The 23,468-nt window shown below is 40.4% G+C and overlaps 2 protein-coding genes across 7 annotated transcripts in view; one reads left to right on the plus strand and one right to left on the minus strand.

Annotated features, from left to right (window-relative positions):
* The window catches only part of LOC146461120 (3'-5' exoribonuclease HELZ2-like), a 48,006-nt gene that overhangs the window by 8,314 nt on the left and 16,224 nt on the right, over positions 1–23,468 (minus strand). For 5 of the 6 annotated variants that reach the window (XM_085087401.1, XM_085087400.1, XM_085087399.1 and 2 more), the window contains 16 exons: positions 22,142–23,104; positions 21,827–21,971; positions 21,171–21,360; positions 20,242–20,358; positions 19,088–19,650; positions 18,120–18,564; positions 17,188–17,501; positions 16,399–16,669; positions 15,364–15,816; positions 14,908–14,983; positions 12,878–14,137; positions 9,843–12,472; positions 8,923–9,137; positions 8,221–8,309; positions 7,723–7,854; positions 7,112–7,294 (listed from right to left, as the gene is read on the minus strand). In XM_085087401.1, the coding sequence (XP_084943527.1) occupies positions 7,112–7,294; positions 7,723–7,854; positions 8,221–8,309; positions 8,923–9,137; positions 9,843–12,472; positions 12,878–14,137; positions 14,908–14,983; positions 15,364–15,816; positions 16,399–16,669; positions 17,188–17,501; positions 18,120–18,564; positions 19,088–19,650; positions 20,242–20,358; positions 21,171–21,360; positions 21,827–21,971; positions 22,142–23,104 (8,046 nt within the window). The remainder of the gene's footprint in view (positions 1–7,111; positions 7,295–7,722; positions 7,855–8,220; positions 8,310–8,922; positions 9,138–9,842; positions 12,473–12,877; positions 14,138–14,907; positions 14,984–15,363; positions 15,817–16,398; positions 16,670–17,187; positions 17,502–18,119; positions 18,565–19,087; positions 19,651–20,241; positions 20,359–21,170; positions 21,361–21,826; positions 21,972–22,141; positions 23,105–23,468) is intronic. The other variant, XM_085087398.1, reaches the window with a different exon arrangement.
* Positions 666–7,105, plus strand: LOC146461121 (melatonin receptor type 1B-B-like). The gene is made up of 2 exons (XM_085087427.1): positions 666–3,489; positions 6,082–7,105. The coding sequence occupies exon 1, from the start codon at positions 1,075–1,077 to the stop codon at positions 2,089–2,091; it is 1,017 nt and encodes a 338-aa protein (XP_084943553.1). The 5' UTR covers positions 666–1,074; the 3' UTR covers positions 2,092–3,489; positions 6,082–7,105.

Here is a 23,468-nt window from a genome sequence, read left to right on the forward strand (position 1 = left end):
ATTTTGTCCTTGGTTCAATTTTTATTAATCATTAAACTACCATACACATGAACACAGGGAAAAAAAAAATTGAGCCAGGGATGAAATTGAACCATAACATAAATATAAGGGATAGATGAACGGCTTCACATGGGGAAGCATGTATCAAACAGTATATCTATGTTATTCCCAAAGAAAATATAAGGAAATGAATAGGATGGTCAGTTGCTTGTTAAAGCATCTAACAAGAAAAATTAAAAGTAACGTTATTCGACGTTTCGATGTATCAAACATCATTATCAAGAATGAAGATTCAAACGTCGGGTTTGCTAAAAGAGTTGAGTTTGAATAATTGAAATCTCATTCGATGGCAATCCTGCGTGCTTGATTTTTATTCAAGTACGTTAGAAGAACCATCGTTAAACGTGCAATCGGATTTGATTCGTGCGAAGATATCGTGCTAGCTTATTTGCATTTAAATCAAGCACGCAGGAATGCTATCGAATGAGATTTCAATTATTCAAACTCAAACAACGTTACTTTTAATTTTTCTTAATAAAATGAATGCCACAATAATATATTATAACATGCGATTTTGGCAGATGCGACTGTCATAATGAATAATGCCATAATTCCACATGTCTCGGGGTCAAGAATAATGATAATAATAATAATAATAATAATAATAATAATAATAATAATAATAATAATAATAATAATAATAATAATAATAATAATGCAAAAAAAAAAAGAAGAAAAAAGCATTAACCAAAAGGTTTCGCGTCATTGTTGATTCTTCATATTGAAATATATCGTTGTAGACAGAGAGAAGTCAAACAAACGGATACAACGAACAAACAACCAACCAAACGGATATGACTGTCATAAAATGCTAAACTTTAGCAGGTATCTTTACATGTGGTACGTCAAGATGTTTGCTAAGAAGACATTGAGTTAATAAGTATTCATGAAACCCGGCTGATCTTCAAATATCAATGGTTAAAATCAACTTGAAATGTTCTCAGTATAATCACAAGAACGAATAAACACCGACGTTTTCGTCCGTCAAAGGTTATTTTGTGAGGAAAAGCTAAGATGGCAGATGATTTGAGTTCTCGCAGTCTCTTTATAACCGTTGTGGAGGTCAGCTCGCTTGTAATTTTAAACGTTTTGTCGCTAACAGGAAACACGTTGGTTTGCATTTCGGTTTACAGGAACACTCGACTGCGTACAACATCAAACCTCTACATCATCGCTCTCGCAATTGGCGATTTGCTCTCCGCTATTTTCGTTATGCCTTTAAGTATTGGTGTACTTATTACCAGCAAATGGAACTTTGGTACAACGATTTGTCAGCTTCACGCCTTCTTTAACTTGTTTGTCATCTATGTTTCACCCTTAACTATGGGTTTGACAGCTGTGAACCGTTATGTGAGGATATGCAAGTCAGATCAGCAATATCATAGATGGTTTTCAGCCAGGAGATCACGCGCCCTGCTCGTTTTTGTGTGGATTTTTGTTGCTTGTTATGTCGCCGTTCCCCGGTTGGCTGGTCTTCAAGACTACGAATTCACCCCAGGCTATGCCCAATGCTCTCTCGCTCATGTCAGCGAAAGCGGGAAAACGATTCATTACGGCATTGTCGTAACTCTTTTCTTTCTAACACCGTTAATAACGACTACGATCAGTTACATAAAAGTTGCAAAGATGATCCGACAGCACAACACAGATGCGTCAACGACAATTCACAGCCGCGACAGAAACACAGGCATTAGCAGGCATGAGATCAAAATCAGTAAATCGCTCTTTGCAGTTGTTTTCACGTTCATGATATGCTGGGTCCCTTTTTGGGTGATCGTCCTTTTACGACGTTTCCGTCTTGTTGGAAAGATGCCGCGAAACGTCGAGCTCCTCTGTATGTTTTTGCTTTATTTCTCGAATACAGTCAACCCATTCATTTACGCTGGAATGAACCCTGCATTCAGAAGAGAATTCCGCAAAATACTCGCCTGCGAACGAAGACGTAAAGTTCTCGTATCTTGTGGAGAAGAAGTCAACACACCTAGTATTGTTGATAATGGGAACCGGGTGAGACCAACGGAGTTACTGTGACACATATGTGTCTTCATTTTTCGTATGCACTTTACTTAGAATCAGCAATTGTAGTTAAAAGTGAATAAGCTTCCCAAAGGACTGACGGGCCCTGAGATTGGCGATGAGTAAATGAATGTTTGTTATTGGATTCAACACAAGAATAAAGAAACAAAATTTTTTAAATTGGTAAACTGAAAATACCATTATGAAAAGCTTGATTTTAATTAGTGAACTGACAATACCATTATAAATAAGCTCCTGTAAATATTGCAGAGTCATAAACGTTAAAAATCCTGAAGAGAAAACAAAATCTTGTCCACGCCTGAATTAACTATAGCAATAGCTTAATGCTAACTGGAAGAGTAGTTAGTGTATAACCATTCAAGTTATTGTTGTTGAGGCAACCAAGTAGGCACGTTTCAAACTTTTAATATATACATGCAAGACATGCGTCTACGATGAACAAACACAAGAAAAACAAATATCTACTAAAACACTGACAGATGCTGAAATTGACGACTTGCCAGATGTCAGTCTAACTGACCCAATATTGTGTTGAAGGCGTTTTGTAGAGGACAGCTATGACTGTAGAATTGCAACTACCTTACTTTCCATAATTGTAGATACCTTGGGCAATCTTCGAAAACTTTGGAAATACGCATGCCAGTAATAATGATTTTAGATTACGAAGTAGACACCAAATAGGATTAAGAGAGAAAGTTGGTGAGAGAGAGGTTGAGTCGCGTGCATGGAGCGTGAGACGCGAGCGCAAAGCGCGCGACAGTAAGCAGTTCTCTTGCTACGACCCATCCCTCGCGCTCACTCGCATTCTTGTTCTTTCCTCGCCTTTCGCAGTGGGTATTAGCACATCCATGACAAAATGGAGACATTAATTTGTACTTTGGAGGTCCCCAGTTCTACCCCTCTCCCTGACCTTTAGATGAATAAAGTGATACAAATAAATAAATAAATAAACTTATCGCGATATTGTTAACTACGTTTTCGAAAAATTTGTAATTCCTCTCAAAATGAATAAGTAAGAATTAAACTAAGTGGTGCTACTCCAGGAGGTACAGTAATATTTTATGGCCGCTCTAACTATTGCTGGCTGTCGTTGGAATGGCAGAAACTCTCCTAGTGTCTGAATGTTTGTAATCTTCAGGCTCTAACGAAGTTTGTTGCTATCCCCAGCCGAAGATCGTGTATCAAACATGAATTTTATAAATCACTTTTGATGAACATCCATCTAGTAAACGTTAACTTGCCTGGGCTGGACATTCTTATGTATCTTAGACTGGTTGTCACTGAGAATGACCAATATACTTGGTAAAAAAAAAAACAAAAACATAATTTCTCGGAAACTAGTGAGAAGCTTTCTTTGAACGCAGGGGTAAAGTATTATAGAGTGAGATCTAAGTTATTAATGATAATAATAATAATAATAATAATAATAATAATAATAATAATAATAATAATAATAATAATAATAATAACTACTTATATAGCGCTTATCCAGTTCTGTTCTAAGCGCTTTACAAAGTAAAAATCATATTTGTTTAAAATAATTCGAAGAAAGATGAGTCTTTAGTTTACGTTTAAAAACATTTAAATTGTCGCAATTACGGATGTCGATAGGTAGTTTGTTCCAGAGTTCTGGGGCCGAAACAGCGAAAGCTCTGGAGCCATACGACTTTAGATTATGGTTGACATGACATTGGCGAAATGCGTCAGACGACGATCGGAGCGTTCTTGAAGTTGTATAGCGGCGTATCAGGTCTTGTATGTAGATGGGGGACTGTTGGTGAAGAGCTTTGTGGGTGAGCAGAATTATTTTGAATTTGATTCGCTCGGAAACTGGAAGCCAGTGGAGTTCAAATAAAATAGGGGTTATATGGTCATACTTGCGAGAGCCTGTGATCAGTCGAGCCGCGGCATTCTGTACTGACTGAAGCTTTTTAATGACATATTTCGGAACATTGTATAAGAGAGAGTTACAGTGATCCAACTTGGAGGTTATAAAAGCGTGGACTAGAGTCTCAGTGAGTCTCAGACTAGAGTCTCAGATTTACAAACAGAATTAACATGAGGGAGCATCGACATAGTACTATCAAAAACGACACCAATGTTTCTGGAACATAGAGACGGCTGAATTGTATCAGATCCAAAACGAAGTGGAGGTAGAGACTGTTGAGGGCAATACTTTGAATAGAGGTAGAGAAGTTCGGTTTTGTCTTTGTTTAGTTTCAGCTTGTTTAAGGACATCCACTGATCAAGGTCAGATAAACATTTCTCAATTTTAGCGATGCTGTTGGTTAGTTCCAGATCGTCATTAGTAGAAAAGGAAATATACAACTGAGTATCATCGGCGTAGAAATGAAATTGCATGTCGTGGAGACGTAGAATGTCGGCAAGTGGAGCAGTGTAAAGGAGGTAGAGAATGGGCCCAAGAACGGAGCCTTGAGGTACTCCACATTTGAGCTCAAGAGACTGTGACTTCCTCCCGTCAATTAAGACAACCTGCGTGCGGTTAGTAAGGTAGGAGCGGAGCCAATCGAGTGCAGTGCCACATATAGAGAATTTGGAGTTCAATCTTTTGAGCAATATTTCGTGGTCGACAGTGTCAAATGCAGCGGAGAGATCAAGTAGCAGGAGCATGACACAGTGACGATTATCAATAGCACGCAAAATATCATTATGAACGCGAACGAGGGCAGTTTCGCAGCTGTGAAAGAGTTTGTAGGCTGATTGTAGCGGCTCTGTTAGTTGGTTAAAATCAAGGTAAGCTTGAAGACGCACAGCGACAACCTTCTCAATAACTTTGGAGATAACCTTGAGGTTCGAGATAGGCCTAAAATTATCGAGAACTTCATGATCCAGATTTGGTTTCTTTAGTAGAGGTGTTAAAACGGCGTTTTTAAGAGACGAAGGTAAATGACCAGATTCCAGCGACAAGTTTACAATCCTACAAATAGATGGTAATAGCAAGTCGAAGTGTTCTTTCAGTAAAGTGGCAGGTAAAGGGTCTAGACAGCATGATTTCTGTACAACAGAACAAGCAATTTTCGATAGTTCGGAATTCGAGGTGGGTGAAAAATTGCTAAGCTCACAATCAATGGTGGAAATGTCCAAGGAGGAAAAGAATTCAGGAATTTCTGGAGGAGTAGGTATGTTTCTGATGCGGGTTATTTTATTTTCAAAAAAAGGTGACAAATGTGTTAGCGAGATCCTCAGCCGAGGAGCTGGTTGGGAAGCTTTTCTCTGCTTTCCTGTGGAGGAGACGGTCAATTGAACGAAACAGGGCTTTGTTGTCTTTGCCAGCCTCCGAAATGAGATTAGAGTAGTAACCCATTTTTGACTCGAAAATGATATTCCGAATAACAGCGCGTTGATTTGCATAGTGTCGATAGTCTGATTCAAGTTTGGAGCGTCGCCAGCGCCTTTCAAGCTTGCGGCAGGTTGATTTTTGTTTTCTGATTTCCTCACTATACCAAGGAGCATTAGGTCGTAAGGTGATGATCCTTGTGCGCAGAGGTGCATGTTTATCCAGGATTGAAGATAGAACCGAGTCGTACTGATCGCAGAGGTCCGTAATTTCGTGCGACGGTGAGTTGTATAAGGCGGAGGAACGAATATCACACCGTAGATTGTCTGGATCAATGGTGCGCAGTTTACGTGATGTGAGGGTGAGCTTAGCCTTAGGTGGTCTCTTGATAGCCAAGTTGCAGTGAACAGCGAAATGATCAGAGATAACCGGGTCATTGACTGACAAATTTAAGACGGTCGCTTCGCCGGATCTGGTGATTATAAGGTCCAGAACGTTGTTGCTTTTATGCGTGGGGGTGCAGACATTTGAGACTTCCAGATTGAAACAGTTTAAGAGGTCAAGAAACTTATTTGCGGTATTGTCAGATGAATCGTTGACATGGAAATTGAAATCACCAGCGAGGAGAAGATGGCCAGGAGAAGACACAAGCCTTTCCAGCAGCGAGGAAAAATCATCAAAAAAAGCAACATGTGTAAGACCGAGATTTTAAGGAAATTTAGTTTACAGGAAGTGGATGAACAACTTGTCGTGATTGATTTTGCACTGGGCATCCCAAAGTAAGGAAATGGCATTTCGTATACCAGCACAAGATTACCTCGGACCCCTCTAGGTGCTATTTGTTCATTTACCTAGTCCATTCTGGTAGATTAACTAGATCGAGGATGGAGGCTTTTTTTCGGGCAGTAATAGGCTTCAAAACATTTGTTTTTTTTTCACTCAGGGAAATCACACAGGGAGATCCCAATCGCCGAAAGGGCAAAATGGTGATGTTGGAGGCAGCGAACGCGTCTCTCTGACTTTCAATTTCCTCACGCTCTCAAGACCACACGCGTTCGTACGAAGGACCAACGCAAACAAACAAAAAACAAAACAAAATAAATAAATAAATAAATAAAAACTACTGGTTGAGAGAAGGGAGGGGCGGAGAGGAAGGAAGAACATTTGGAACTTGCTTAGAATGTCGGTTGAAATGTCCCACTGCAGTGCATTTGTGGATGCTCAAAAGAGTCATTAAATATCATTGGAAATGTGTTGGAAAGTCTACTAAAATGATCCAAAGTCCCCATCATAACAGGCCCATAATTGCTGTCAAATCACGCGCCTATAACCGACCTTCCCGCCCACTGCACGTGTGAGGTTTAACATTAATAGGTGTGTTATAACCGTTTGTATAATTCATTTTATTGCATAGCGGTGTAAAATGTAATCGGTAAGTAAACGGTCAGACGTCAAGTGAAATAAAACGAACGGCCACACTGCGTTCAAATATCCATGCAGGTAAAAGGTTCGATGCACGTAAGCATGAGAATTTTGATCTGGTATTTGTAGAGCTACCAGAATGCAGCTTGCAACCGTTCTGATTCGTTAATGGTTGGGCAGCTGGACCTGTATAGTGTAAACGAATGGAAGAGAAAGCCACATGAAGCTACGGGTTCGAAATTCATATCGGTGTTATGTAAGCCTTCCACTTAATACGAAGGAGACAAAACCTACCTGTAACTACATCCACAGCTTTATTAGAAGGTCCACAGTAAATAACTTGGGGTGGTGCTTTGTAAGCTCCATCCGGTTCAGTTTCTTCTGTGTCCTTTTCTCGAACCTTGAAGGATTTCAACCTTTTATTTTGCTCTGCGAACCAGTAAGCGATGTGCACTCCCGTAACGGTCTTACCGGTGCCTGAAAATAATCCGGAGGAGTATTAATAATATTTCTGTAAAATAAAAATGGACATATAGATGTCTTGACTGATTTAATGGTGTTTATGTATCAATGTTTACTTTCTTTGTAACTGGTAGACGTTTAGAAATATTTGGGGTTGAAACGCACAATTCAACCAAAAAGCATCCTATCCAGGCCGAGAACATAGTGTCTAGTGTAAATATTTAGGACATGTCTGAAACAAATATGCACGGAAGTTCTCTTGGGGGGAATATTTGCCGGACAAGCCCCCTTATAGCATCTGAATTTGTAAATAAATTGTTGTGGTTGCTGTTGTTGTTGTTGTTGTTGAATATGGGATATCTTCCCTGTTTATGACTGATACAACATTCCACCATTAGTAACTAAATCAAGTCGGGTTTGATGACGTGACAGTTTTGACTTACCAGGCGGGCCTTGGATTAGTGTGAATGGTTTTGAGAGTGCTTCTTTCACTGCAGCTTCTTGATACTGGTTTAGGCGTTTAAAACTGTGTTGCACCAAGGACAAGATAGAAGGGACTTCGACACCAAAATTACCTTTGAATTAAAATTGACCATAATGTTATATTCACTCATTCTAGAATTAAAGTCGGTGGAACAAGTACATTTTCTGTCAAGCCACTGCATCGGAAATTGTAGTGAGGAGTCATCATAAAAGAAGCTATCAAGCAACAAAAAAATACATAACATGATCGCATCAAACTTCTTTATCGTCTTTCCAAGCGCTGGTTTATGTTACTTATTTACTACTATTCAGTGGCTAAAATTTAAAATATAAAGAAAGGCATTTGGATAAAAGGGCGCAATATCTGATGCAACGTAAACCACCAATTTTTTGATGATATGAATGGGAAATAATTGACACATAGAAAAGAACAGAGCCAAATGTTATTCATACAATACCTGCCGTCGTCGGTTCTTCTCCTTTACAAATGGCATGAACTAGTTCTGATGAATCATTTAGTTTGTTGCAAAGTGCTGCATACATGCGTCTAGGGGGGAATATTTTAATTAATATATAGCTGAATAAAAAAAATAAGCAACTATATATTATACTGGTCAGTAAGGAAGGGGAGGAGATTGTTTAGCAACGGATTGCGTCACTTTCTTAGGATAGCCATCCTATTACTTTGGGGGGCAATTCACCAGGGATTTCTGAGAAAGAAATACTTATAACTTTTAATTTAGGAAAAGAAATCAACGCAACTAAGGAAATGAGTAAAAATTTGGTTCGGCAAGGATTTGAACCTGGGTCTCCAGATTATCGGTCGGATGCCTTAATTTCTAGTCAGTAAGGATGGAATAAATGTCATATATTTCAGAAAAGCGGACAAAAAGATGTAAAGACAAGGAAGATCCTTGCACTTATGTACGCAAATTGAGCAGCTGCGAAAAGCTCAGCTTTGGGGGAAAATGTTTGTGATCGACAAAACTAGCCTGATTTTGACGAAGTGCTCCCGTATTCTTCAATTTGAAACATATGATATCATGCTTTCTATATTCTTATTCCAGAATATAATCAAGATATTTTTCAATTTATTTTGATGTCTTTTTAAATGAGGTAAACAAAAGTAGATCGTGTTGAATATCTTTGCAGTATCTTACCTTTGCGGAAGCGTTCTGTGAATGAGCTCTACTGTGCTCCTGCAACCGTTTCCATTTGTGAGTCCTTCCGGAACATTTGATGCTGCCTGGTGCATGGACATCTTGACTTTTGTCACTTTTTTTTCTTTGATGCGGACTACGTCTCTGACAATGCAATGACCCACCCAGAAATCACAAGCGCCTCGGTTTTGAACCAAATGATCTGGAGCAATCTGCTATCAAGATAACGTATCAATCAACGTAAATCCTCAGGGCAAATGAGGGGAACGTCTGGCCTTTAATGTTTTTCTTTTTCATCAACAGCAATATGTTTCTCGGTCTGTGAAATTTAAATGGCAATACTAACCGATTCACGCATATACTTCAAAGCGCTAGTCATTCGAAATGGAGGATCCTTGAACTATGTCCTATATTTGGCCTTCGGGTTGGGAATTTGAGAACAGCGCTGGGCAAGAGTAAAGGTAAAATACCCCACAGCTCGTCAGATTAATTCGCCTGTTGCTTAACATCGATCAGTTAACATGGATGATATAGTTTATCAGGGTTGGGGAACATCCCAATCAAGATAACTAACAATCCCTGCTAAACGATCAACTTTATAAAGCGATTGAATCGGTCCTGACGCTTTCATCGAATATTTTTACGTTTGAGAAGCCCTGTCAAGAAGAAAAACTTTCAAAGTCTATCCAATTTCGTTTACTGAGCTGGAAAATAATTTCTTCTGCTTCCCAGCTTAACATCGACCTGCGAATAACATCTTAGACAACCAGCGAACGCAGATCGCCGGAAATTAGTCTGCGTTTGCAGGCTACATCTTAGATCATCGAACGACCTTTGTATGAAATAGCTAAAAAGATATCGGAAATGCATCATATCATGCGATCAGAGTTATAAGGCGAACAAATACAATCATAACTGACCTTTGCCTGATCAGATGTCCCTCTAGAAGAAGGTGAATCCGTGTTGGAGTAAGGGACACGAACGCACGCAAGATCTCCAGGATAAAATTCCAGTTGTCGGCTACTGCAGTAGTTCCAGGGAAGAGAAATCTGCCCACAAACAATACCATCATCCTGCTCCCACACCACGTTAATTTGTTCAATGATGAAGCCGTCATTCTCCTTGACAGCTTCCGTCGCGGCCTCCATCGCAAGGACAGGCTTCCAAGCATTTATGTACTCATCAATGCTTCCATACCTCTCTCTTGACGCCTGATGTCTGGCCGTGTGAGCAAACGACTCGCGCGGGTACCTTCGATGCTCGATGCAGATATTAATGTGAGTATTTATCTTGAACAACTGAATATCAGGCTCCAGTATTCCACGTATCATATGAGGGCAGAGCTGTACAGAAAAGAAATCGTAACTTTTCAAAGGAAGACTTTTCTCATAAAAATGAGAAACGGTTTCACCGGAAAATGAGGGAGCCTTGTCATCGTAATGAGGATGTTTATAAGCCTCACCACGGGCGTACTCAGGCGAACTGCGTTGTGGAATATCCTCAAATCTCTGTGGTGCAGACAAGATTCTCAACTTGGCTTCTGTTTGCTTGATTATCGTAGTTAGCTCGTTCTCGTCACTGGACCTTATGGCATCCAATACACGGAGCCAAATATCAGAGGGAATCTCCACTAATTCCCCAATACCACCGTCGCATTCTCCCCGTAAGTCTCCTTGAGCGTCTGGCGCTACGTACTTCCTAAACCTCCACTTGAGAACAGTACACTTATGTCCATTCCCGTCCACGTCTTCCTCTTTTAGAGCAACTGGATTTAGATGGCTTAGGAGCAATCGCTTTTGTCTCCCTGCTAGGTGGTCATCCTCTGGCTTGGAAAAATTAAGACTGATTGACTGTTGGTCAATAGATTCAATAAAAACACGTGTGTCATGGCACCGCTGTTGAAGCTTGGTTGCCATGTGGATTCTCTTACAATCCTTGCCAAATTTTCGTGCGTTGGCTTGTAGGAACGTTGAGCGGCGACAAACTTTTCTTATTTCATCCTTCGTCATGTTTTCTTCATAACGGCTACCAGATTGTAAACCAAGAAGGAGACGATGGACTATGATGTCCATGTACCGCCTTATTGGAGACGTAAACTGAGTGTATGATCGCATACCAAGTGAGTAGTGTTGGATCTTCTCGGAGGGCTGATCACCTTCACAGACAAACCGGGACTCGGACTGAATCCGTCTAAAATGGGACTGTGCTGCAGCAATTTGAGGGTGGTTTCTCTCGTTGCATATCAGTTGATGAGCTGTGGGAAGATCACAAGACTCTACAGCTTTACATATTGCACCCCAAACAGACTTGTGGATTTTGAACGAAGTCTTCTCAGAATGCATCACATTTAGTGGTGGTGACTCACTCGATTCGTTCTGGAAGATCTTTGCAAATTGAAGTGACAATCTAGCGTATTTGCCGTACATTTCAACCCATTCAGCTAGTCTGTGGTCTTTAGGAGGTAGCTGTACTCTCAAAGGCGCCAATTCAGAACACTTTTTGGACAGAAATTTTGCGACTTCCTCGTTAGCAAGAATCATCATTTCTTCCACCAGCTCGTGAGCTTCAACAAACTCACCAACCCCCTCGTTTTGCCAATGATCAAAGGCACGGTCTCCCAACCGGTAACGTCTTCGGTTTTGAGCGAGTGAGCTTAATTGCCTGACCTTTTCCATAATTTCCTCTGAGACTTCTCTAGTGCTCACACCTCTTCCATCTATAATCACTTGAGCTTCAGTGTAACTCAGCCGACAGCAGGATCTGACAATTGTGCGTTTTACGTTTGGTTCTTCAGTCACCTTTCCTTCCTCGTCAAGTGTGACAAACACTGATATTGCAAGACGTTCCTTGTCGGGCAGAAGACTGCAGTGGCCTTCACTCAGCTCACGTGGCAGCATTGGGATATTTTCTTGTTCTTCCCCAGGGTAATACGATGTGCAACGCAAGAAGGCTTCATGATCCAGTGGACAGTTTGGTTTTACAAAGAAACTGACATCTGCAATGTGGATTCCTACCAGGAAAGCGGATGATGAGGTTTTTTCTATCGTCAGGGCATCATCAAGATCTAGAGATCTCGGCGGATCAATGGTAACAGCTTTACTAACCCTAGTACGACTAGCGTACTCGTTCTCAGGAATGGACCACTCAGGTGGAAATTTCTCCTTGACATATTTCATGGTGGCTTGTTTAAAAGCTCTTCTTATACCACGCTCAGCGTAGGCAATCTCCAGGCTAGTCTTCAGGTCCTCCCCTCTGGGCATTGTTTTTACGACAATTCCTAAAGGACAGCTGAAGTCTCGTCTCCACTGAAGGTACTTCACAACAAACAGGTACTTTCCGCTGAGGACCTTCTCTCTCTTCATCATGTTGACTTTAGTCGCCCTGTCGTTCTGATCCTTCTTGTAGATTGGTATATCTTTACAGCTCCTGTCTGTTAGATTCACCAGTTTTGTAGCTGACTTGTTTATGGGTACCATCAGAGCAGGGTTTTCATAGTCTGTGGTGCACACAAACTGGCGTTCGTGGGGGCTGATAATGTGCTCTAGTACACCTGTGTAAGGTAGACGAGTGAAGATAAATGGAAGGTTTGTTATTTTACATTTTACATACCCACACATTTATATGTGGCTGTAAGTGGCTTTTGTGGAGGCGTAGCAACCTATCATGATTAGTGCATGAGTCTCGTACGAAACCTCAGGTGTGAATGTAACTAGTAAGAGCATTGCTCTTTGCTTTTTATTAGGACCTTCTTTACCTTGTAGTATAAATGTTAACTGGGAGTGAGACGGGGGCTCTGAGGGGATGAATATCTCCTGTCCATCGGAAGTTACAATGTTCCTAATTTTATAAATTCTAAACCGGATACCGGGGCAGCACGCTGATAATCTAACTGCTGTATGAGTTTAATGGATAACTGGTAATATGTTGTTTAACATCTTTAACGCTATACACCTACCCACAACCTTTCCTTGGACGTGAGGTTCACTGCCATCGACTTTTGAGCGGGCTTTCTTCTCAATTAGCTCCAAGACCACCTTATCTTTGTCGAACGCTTGGCGAACTCTTCCTTTGATTTGAATGTCTGGAGTTTTGGTGTCTTCTATCTCTGCATATCCCACCTGGGATTTTTCGGGACTAAGACGAAGATTGCAGACAATGTACTTTTGCGGCTCATCGTCAAGAAGCTTCCTCAAGACAGAAGGATCCAAAAATTCCTGTTGTTTCGTGGAAGCTATAATTCGCTGAGCCCTTTCGGAGGGAGACTTGTAAATGCCAAGGTTTGTAAGACGCACCTCGACGCGACCATTGACAACTCTTACTTCTGGAAACAGATCTTTGAAATCCCCTTCTTCCTTAAATAAGTAAGGCTCCTCATTCCCAGGTGACTGAATTTTGCTGATCTTAGACATGGAGGCCTCCAAGGGAGGAAATTCAGACTCTTCAAACATTCCCCTTCTGTCTGCATCTCGCTTCAATGTCTCCTCGCATTCCTTTACAAATGCTAGAATAATTTCATCCATAAATCTCGGAGATACAGTTTCATCTTCAAGAAGGTCATCTTGGAAGTCTCCTGTTTCTGCAGTTGCATCGTCTGGTTCTTCTTCCTTCTCTTCTTGATCATCATCTTGTTTTTCTTTATGCTGTTCATCCCGGTCCTGAGCCATGTTGTAAGTATATGAGGCGTCTACTCGATCGTGCTCATCTTTTTCGTTGGCATTTTCACTTCTTTCCTGAAGACCACTTGAGTGCAACCCATAACCTTCTTCGTCTTGTATTTCTTCAAGAGCCTCTTGGTTGTTAGAGGCATTGTTTCCTCCAGACGCCGATGTGCTGACACTTTGTTCTGGCGCTGGTGGACATTTTGGGATAAAGGGCTGTGCTTCCGGGTTAAGCTGGATGCTGGCGATAGCTGCGTTTATGTCTTTCTCAAGCTCAACTATAGTTGTTCCAAACAGCCCTCCTTTTTGGTCACATCTCTTGATGTAGTCTCTCCAAATACTGCGACATTCTCCAACGGTACACAGCGATACAGGGTCACCGACAACAGCAACCAAACACCTGGCTCTAGTCACCGCTGTGTTTAGCAGTTTTGGATCAGACAAGAATTCCCAGTACAACTGTCGATCAGATCCACTGGCACGTATCTGTTCCTGCTGTGGCTTGCAGGTATGAAATGTTCGAACGGTGCTGATGAAAAGCACTCGAAATTCTTCCCCTTAATTGGGAAGCAAGTAATAAAAGCAAGCATTAAGTCTCCCACATTAGGTAATCAACGCTGCCTAGTCAGAGAATCAGTCAGTCAGTCCAGCTGTCAGTTTTTGAGCTGGAGAAATAAGTCTCTTTTATAGAGAAAAGGGTTTCCCTAGCAACCGAGACAAGGTTTCTGGTTTTTTAAACAACTTTTTCAGGTAGCATTATTCTATAATGACAGCCGTGACAATTCAAGAATCACTCCCAACAAAAAAATTAGTTTGAAAGATCCTAAATCGATTTACAAAGTAATTTTCTGTTCAATATAAATCAAAACACAGTTTTCGAGTAATTTTTTTTTAAGCAATTTTAAAGAGTTTTTATACACAAATTAGGAATCGTCTGTTATTCAGGCCGTTTCAACAAGAAACATTAAAAGCAAAATTTCGCTGAAATATGCTGTTCAGTAATATTTTACTATAGGAGAACTTAAAGTAATTTCAATTTACTGTGAAATAAAATCAGAGGCATTCACGGTGAATCGCTAGGGAAACCCTCCCGCAGGCCCTTATCCGTTATTTAGGAAGACTGCAAGTCCATATCATCCTCCATTTTTAAACCAGTCAGTCAGTCAGTCAGTCCATCAATTAGCGAGGCAGTCGATCAGTCAACTAGAATGATCACAAAACTTTTTATGTTTCCATTTCCGTAAATTATTGATGTTCCACAAGGATAAAGCAATTTACGTTCAATTATACATTTCAAATTTTGAAGATGGTGACATTTTTTCTTTACCTTGAACATTGTGTATTGTATCCACTTTCACTTCCTTCAGATTCTCCTTCCTTAGGCTATTTCGGATGGCTTGTACCTAAAACCATTAACCCTTTTTAATATTGAGATCATAAAGTGTCATATGGGTCATATCCTATTTTAAGTTTTATGGAATTCCCTGAAGGAGAACCTGGATACATTTCAAAACTATATCTAAGTTTAGGATAAGCGGCTTTCCGCTGACACAACGCAAAAAGTCAACAATTCTTGTCAATAATGACTGGCTCAGTATTTCAGTTGAAACACAGCGTCTCAACGCTGAATGTTGTTTTGACTGACTTAATTGAGGTAGCAAGAAAACCTTGTTCAACTAGCTATTGCTTTCAACAGAAAGCTATTAGGAGCGCGATAAGCTTTGTTTCCCCTTATGATCGCTTTCAGAAATCAGAAAAATTGATTCCAATTATTGAGTCTCACCTGGTAACGATATGAGGACAGAACAGCTATATCAGATCGTTTCTCAGGACCCCAAACACGAGGCCAATTGCTTGCGACCTCTTTCACTCTCTTGACGACTTCGTAAACCTCAGACAAGTTAATATAGGAGTTGTCATGCTCCTTTTGCTCCTTGCCACGAGCTGAAAAGAACAACAGAGGACCGTACTTCGGATGCGCTGGCTGAGATTTTTGACCTCGAGGAACCAGTTTTTCCCCATAAAAATTGTCAGAGGGAAACTTGAGGATATCCTCATGGCAACGATAATTCTCCGTCAGGAACAAGACATTGGATTGCTCTAGTGCCTCTTGCTTATCTTTGGGTTGATCTATTGCCTCTTGCTTATCTTTGCCATAGAGATCAAACAGCCGTTCAGCTAAAGATTTTTGTAGGCCCAGCCGCCTTGCTTGAGGAGAATAAACCTCTGGGCTCATCTGAAAGAAACGGGGAGGCAAATACGTTCAGGTGTACAGGGCTCTCTAATAAACAATCGTTTTACAAATGGCGATTGATTTTCTCAAACAATTTTTTAGCCAACATAAAACAGATACCTTGCGAGATTGTTTGATAAGATATTGACTGATATAATTCGACTCTGAAGCGGCCATTTCGAATTCATTGCACGCATCAACACCACTACACGAACGGCTAATTTTAGCCTTCAATTTTTGTACCGTACTGTCCTAGAACCATTAACCATAACAATAAACGGCGTTAATGTGCGTGATCAGTTTAAAAGGTAACACTTCTTACGCCGTCTTTGGATAACTGTTGTATAAGTGTATATTACTATTTATGTCATTGTAACAATTGGATGTGTGCTTTTTTCAAAGGGATGTCGGGCCCACTGGCATGGTCAAGTCTCTTTTCCTGCTGACATGGTAAATATACATAAAGGGAATGGCTTGTGGCTTGTGGAAGTAGCAACTGAGAACTGCTAACCTTTACCTAAGGCTAGCAACACTTACAGAATACTGTTATTATTTACCTTTCAATGCGCACATGTAATACAATACCTGCATGTGATCACCAGTAAAGACGACCTTGGTGTTAGGCCCAGCGAAGACCAATGGTGTTAGCGCCTCCGGTTCAAGTGCTTGGGCGGCCTCGTCAATAAGAATGTGGGTAAAGAAGCCATGAAACACTTGTAGATCAAGTAGCACTTGTGATGTGCTTAGAGTGGTGATTACAACACGATGTTCAACAAGGTCGTCACGAGAAGGCAGCAAGAACAGGTCGTCTTTGATCAGACAGTAATTCCTCGCTGTTTCGGATGCCGTTTCCAACCTAAATGAAATGACCAAAATTTATATTTAAGCGATCTAAGAAATTAGCATTTTGCAAGGCTTTGCAAAATTGTCTTGCGTTTCACTTTTAGACTTGCAAAATTTGCAGTCAATGTTTTGGGATAATTATTGTCAGCTAACAGTTTATTCTAAACTAGATACACCTAAAAATTGCCATTATGAAATTGAGTTTCGAAAAACCATACTTTTGTCACAACAACAGAATTAATAATTACTGAATTGCCTCCGAAATGATATAAGAAGCACAAGCAGATATTTTGGGGGCTGTTGCTTTTCGCAGTATGACTACTTCAACTGTAGTGTTTGACATTTACATCATTAGTAGTATCATGCTAATCGGCGGGGGGCGTGATAGCATACATAACGCCGAGGAGGCACTTTTGTAACAAAAAATGCTACCACACAACATAAATCTTGTACCTGCCACTATTCTTTGGGACGTGCTTAACGATGTAGTTAACCGAAATATACAAGTTATTTGCAGAACAGTCAACGTACCTTCTCATAGGCTGATAAACCCTCAATGGCCTTGCTGCAGGTACGCCGTTCTGTTTGGTCAAGTACTTATCTAACAGCTCCACATGAATATCAGCTGCACGATTTGAATGGGTACATAGGAGAATCCTATGTGACTTATCTAATTGAACCAGCAGGCGAACGGCTTGATTCAACGTGAACGTCTTTCCAGTCCCAAATGGGCCAAACACCACCAGAGGAGGAGCGTTGTACTCGGGCGAGGCAATTCGCTGGATTACCTTCTTTTGGTTCTCATTCAGTCGTTGATCGAGAAGCCATTGCCAGCGAATTTTCACCTAAATATTTGAACGGTTGGTTAGTTCACCAAATATGACGTTTATGCTATGAGAAATGGAAGTTGTAAATTGCAAAATATTTTAAGGAAAACGAAAAAACTTTTGAGTCAATAAAACATGTTTCGACAGAAACTTCTGTCATCCTCAGTTAAAGTACAAAGCGGTAGAAGTTGAATTTATAATAAGTAGACAAAAACGTTAATTATGGTAACGTTAATAACAAAATGAAAAATATTCTGATCCTAGTTGTTGCCATGCTCCAATCGGTAACAAAACGAGTCCACATCTCATGTAGATTAAAGAAATCCAAATAATTCCTTCCTTCTCTGAATGAAAAGCTAGACAACTATTTAAGCAGCCACCAACAGACACTTGCATAAGTTAATGTTAACATTAACGAACTTCAGCAGCAGTTTGGAAAAGGATTTTATTCTCTGGTAGCTGCTCGTAGGCTATTTTTGATCTTATTCGCAACGACTTGATCTATGAAAAATGAGATAAATGGTATAAATATGTGGTCATTGCCAAGGAAGGGGCCTGACGTAAAGGCTTGGGTTCTTTTAGCCCCTTGTGACATATCCTGAGTATGTTTTTTGGTACGAATTTTTAACTACTTACTTCACTCCCGACAGCAACGGAAACGCTTGGCTCTGGAAAAACAAGGCGCTTTAACTGCCCCGTTGTAAGCCGATCAACGGCCGCGTGCATCTTACAAAGCGGCCAGCGGTTCAACTGGAACTGGGAATTAACAGTAATATCACAAGTGTCATAGAGCTGTAGGTCAGAGCGCATTTTGGATGACAGTCTCAGCACAACACATTCACTCTCTACTTTCTCAACAGGGGCCTCATAGACTTTGTTAGAGACGCTTAGAGCCTGCTGTAGCCATACGGAGCTGACGTTGCGGTAGAGAAGGCGACCTGCTGCATCGTCAGGTCTTAGGGCATCTTCCTCTTGTAGGTAGAGAACACCAAACAGCTCATTGTCCAAAGCGCATTTCATCCCAGTCATCTCATCAAAGATGTTCCGTTGAGCATGTAACTGTGTGTTGGTCAGAGTGTAGCTATAAAGAAAGGAAACCATAATTAGCCCGCTATACTCGCTTTAGTTCTAAAAAGCACTTTGAATTGCCCTGTGGGAAAATATGTCAAAATAAAGTGTCCGCTAAACAAAAATTAAAGCACCAAAAAGCCATGGACACGTTTTTAAAGAGTCATGCAATAGCCAATGCAAATCAATATAATCAAAATCATATGAACAGCTTTCGTTTAATCTGACTGTAGCTTTGGTTGTTCTTGATCCACTTTTTCTTCGTTTGGTCACTGAGTGGCGCCTTAGTTTAGCCCCAGACCATTTTTATCCGTGCTGTTGACCATTACCAATAATGAGTGCAAATGTTAATGTAATTACCTCCACTCATAGTATTAATGGTTGTTATCTGGTTACTGCATTACTTTTAAAGACGTTTATGCCTGGTTGTAGGAATGCGAATTTGCACGGGTGAATTTGTAAAAATTCTGCCCTATGGTAGTCAAAGTAAAATAAAACTCCTAGACGACAATTCTGAATTTGGCGGCTGCTCTCACCGTGAAATTTCATCCTTCATGAAACCTTCCTCCACAAACAGCAGTTGATGGATGACTCGTTTGTAGTTATCGAGATTCAATTCGCTAGCTACAACGTCCACCTGTTTACGAAGGCTGTATGTTCTTGATAAGTGTTCTCCCTGGAGAGCCTCGCCTGTTCCATGGACGAACCTGACTACCTCCATGGAACTTTCATCCCATATGGTAGCAGCAGGAGTATGCTGCGAGACAATGGGAGTTCGTGACAACGATTCGCTTCGTACATCTGCGTTAAGTCTCTGCACCAGGTACGGTTTTCTTCCAAAGTCGAATACAATGCATTGATCGAAATTTCCATACAGGGCGGAATTGAATGAGACAGTGACAGACACTTTTATTCTCCCAGAAAGATTAACTTCTGGAGCTTTGTACCAGAACTCTTTCAGCTTAGCCGTGTAACATGTCCTGTACATTTCACAGCCACGATTCTCCTGATAGCAGCCGACGTGAATTTCCGACAGCTGATAGCAATTGTGGTATCTATGAAGTAGAAGAACGTGACGTAGGCATCCTACGTCGTTGGCCTTCAAAATTGAAAAAAAAAAAAAGAATCACATAGTCATTTCAGGTAACGTCGTATTTTAAAGCTTCAAAATTTCGCGATATAATCGAAAGGTAGTGACGAATGTCATTTCACGGTTGTAAATGCCACGGGATGAGACAAAACACCATAATGTATGCCTCTGTTATTTCTTTTATGTAGAAGTGGAGTAACTGAGTTTGGTAAAGGAATTAATAAATTACTTAATATATCACCTTGGTGTCTTGACGACTTTTTTAATTACTATAATTTTATAAACGACTTTTTTCATAACGATTCGTTCTTGCTTTTGAAACCAGGGATATTCTCCGCCTTAGTTGGTTCATCGGTGCAAAAGAAATTCTCGGAATTTCTGAGTGAAAATTAATAAACAACCTTAGCTTTTGAAGTTCCATAAACTCCTCATAAATAACAATTTACCAAGATTTATGGGGATAAAAATATCAGTATCGGCATTTTAAAATACGCGTTTTTATTGTTTATGTTTTTGTTGTTTTCTATGGCACAAGTCACAAGCTACCCAATTAAGTAACTCAGTGGAGAACGTCGTTGAAAAGTTCACAAGTTTACTGACCTTGAATATAAGGTTGAAAGTCCACTGACACGCATGCGTATCATTATTGTCTTGAAGTGTTATACTACGGTCTGGAGGTGTGCAGGTAATTTCAACTCCTGGAAGATACTCCGCAAGCTGTGTAAAAAAGATGACATTTTTGGATTTACAATCAATCGATGGCATTTGGGGAGTGAATACATTTTTGTAAAATTGTGGTTATTAAAATCGCTCTCTGATTTTTTACTTTGTTGACTTAAATAAGGCAACAAAAACAGAGCCACATATAATTTTGTGGCTTTTTTTTTTCTTTTTTTAAGGAGTAAAAAAAAAGAACACGTTTCCTCAACTTACATAATTTAAAGAAAAATACCAGAGGGTAATTGGAACAATTCACTCGTACTTATGTGGATGCTCGCCTGCAGGTTGGGTGCAGGTAAACTTTTGAATTCTTCCAACCATTCTCCCTTTCGTATTTGTAGTAAGTTAGCGAACTAGCCTCAGACTGACAAAAATTCAGTTTTGGCTATAGAAGGTTTTGTGCTTTAACTAGCCATTTTGGTTGGTAAAGCATTGGAATGCTGGACGGAAAACAAAGATGAAAATTATTTAATAACCACAAAAGGAAATCAAAAGGACAAGACTACGCCCGGACGCCGGTTTTTGTGCTGTATGACTAGAGTTGCGGCTTTTCATGTTAAGGTGGACTTGAAATTTTATTCGCATATACAATTTTTAAACAGTAAAAAAACCTTCACGCGTGGGACAGATTCTTTCTTACCTCCCTTCCTCCCCTTTTCCTGAAAGTGAAAGTGCGGCTGGTAAAAGTGTTGTTTTGGCTAGTAAAATCAGACCTGTACTAGCCACTGAGCTAGTGAGCTAAAAAGTTAGCCTCGAGCCCTGAACCTCCCTGGGAAATATATCCGAGCAAAAGAAAACAATTCACTTACGTCTTCAGCTGGACCTTTTAAGATCTCTGATGCCATTTCCATAGAAACAATTTCCTCCTTCTCTTGGAGTTCTTTTGTTCGTTTTTCCCTTTTTTTGCGTTGGTATTCTTGTTCCCATTCGTTTAGTTCTTGGATGCTATGTGCAAAGATGCATCCCCGTCCAAATCTGCATCGCTCACGCGTGTAACAACTGCAAATAAGATAATAACCATAGCTTTTCCAAAACGTGGTCATACAGACGTTACCATTATCGGTGAATATACAAATAATTTAAGTGCAAGTTGACACATAAAACCTATGAAAAAGAAGTTTAAAAGATTTCAAATAAAATACATGATACCAAGTAAAAAAATTCCTTGGGGAGCATTTTAACCCCATTATATTATTACTGTCTAGCTCCTATGTGCTTCTTTAGGCCTAATCAAACGTTCAGATGGATTTCTCTAATCTCATTGATACCACCAACTAGTCGGTGATACTACCCAATTTTCGTGTTACATAGCGATTGAAGTGAGACATTATCTCATGCGTTTTAAATGTTTACATGACGAGCTCCCCTAGAGTTTGAAAGCTTACAACAAGTTGGAACAGAATTTTACCTGTCCGGATATTCTAGCGAAAAGCTATCTTTACGAAAATAGTGAATCTATAGATACCTCCTGCACAGTTTGTAGGCGCCATTTGTAACTCCCGGTGGGGAAGGTCTGTACCATAGCTGTGGTGAAGATTGGCTAGAAGAACAACTTTCGCTCGTTGCCTTTCCAAGTGATCTCATGAGAGTTTCTCGTGGAGTTGGAAGAACTAACATATATGGAAAAAAAAAAAAACAAACACAAATGCCTCTTATAGCCAATTTCTCCTCACACCTAATTTTTTTAGTCTGATGCAAATAAAATGAACTGTTTGCTCTAAAATTCAGTGATTCTGATGTCTAGTGTTCTAGTGCCTAGCAGCGAACTTCGAAAACTTACCCCCTTCTCTCTCCATTGTCCACATGAGTAATTCTACTTGACCGTGAGGAAACGAGCACGTTGTCCTTAGACAGCTGTTTACAGCATATTGACGGCATACTGAGAAGGCCACATTTGCACGTACTTTTTCGATTGGATATGACCTAATAACTTGCCACTCTTTACTGTTATCATTCCAGAAAGCGTACTTTAGTTTTGAGCGATTCTCACAGCCTTTGCAGGCCTTAGTCTTTTCGTAGATGCTTGCTGGTCTCTTAAGATGCTTTTGGAGGAAGTCGTCACAGACAACGAATACATTATCTGGTATCTTTCTGGAATCGTTCAATGAGTAAGGAGGTTGTTCAGCAACTGTCTTCTTAGATGTCAGGCCGCCACTTTGAAGCATTTTGGAAGTCTCAGTGGTCAAGTTATCCAAGGATGGGGCAGGTGTCGATCTTCCAGATGCGTTAGAATGCGTAACCGTCGAGGACGGCCTGGTGTTTTCGAAGTTATTTGTGGGAATCCTTTCCGTAGAATTAACCCCTGTACCTATCATCTGGGTAAGTACCTCAGGTCGAGTGGGGAAGGTGGAGGAGGACGCATTCCTAGGTATATGTGCAGTGGACCTTTGAGTGTTGGAAGCAGCCTCCACTTCAGCTATTTGAGAAGACACTATCATGGGTTTCGCCGCGGACAAGACTTCACTAAACGAAGCACCAGATGTATCCTTAGAAGTCCACACTGAAGTCGTAGTATTGCAAGTGGTTTTTGTCATAGCTGTTTGCGAGGAAACAGCTCCTAACATGGGGAATTCTTCCATAGCTGTCAATGTCAAGCTGGAAGAGACAGCAAAATCATCTCTTCTTTCTTGTGAGGTACCTGTGTTCGGTACAGGAGGATGTGTGGTCGACGATTCTCGAGCTGATGACAAAATTCTCCTGGATAAAGCGCCGACTGAAAAACTTTCTTGAGGTGTAGGAAGAACTGTTGAGAAGTTAGAAACATTTAAGACGTAAGGTAGAAGCATTCAAAGATTGTCAATCAAGTAAAGTAAAATAACTTTGAATTTGTTCTTTGAAGTCTGCCATCTTATTCTCAATTTCTTAGCAGAAGGTGACGCAAGTTAAAAAGTCACTCCATCCTGGAGTTTCTGTTAAACCATCGAGATTTTACCCCTGTAGCTTCTAATGGGTACCCATTTTTACAACCGAAGCAGTGAGGGTTGACCGGAGATGCTAAGCATCTAAAAGATGGCACTCGAATAATGACTAAAGACATCCACCTTCCAATTTAGTTGCCATAGATCAGTGCTCCTTCTGAGTTCTCACAAGACTGGCATCACTATTTT

Source organism: Pavona decussata, unplaced genomic scaffold (assembly GCF_977016875.1).
Source record: "Pavona decussata unplaced genomic scaffold, jaPavDecu1.1 SCAFFOLD_202, whole genome shotgun sequence".
NCBI lineage: Eukaryota > Metazoa > Cnidaria > Anthozoa > Scleractinia > Agariciidae > Pavona > Pavona decussata.

Coding starts and splice junctions, on each gene's coding strand:
- LOC146461121 (XM_085087427.1), top strand. CDS start 1,075: ATGGCAGATGATTTGAGTTCTCGCAGTCTCTTTATAACCGTTGTGGAG.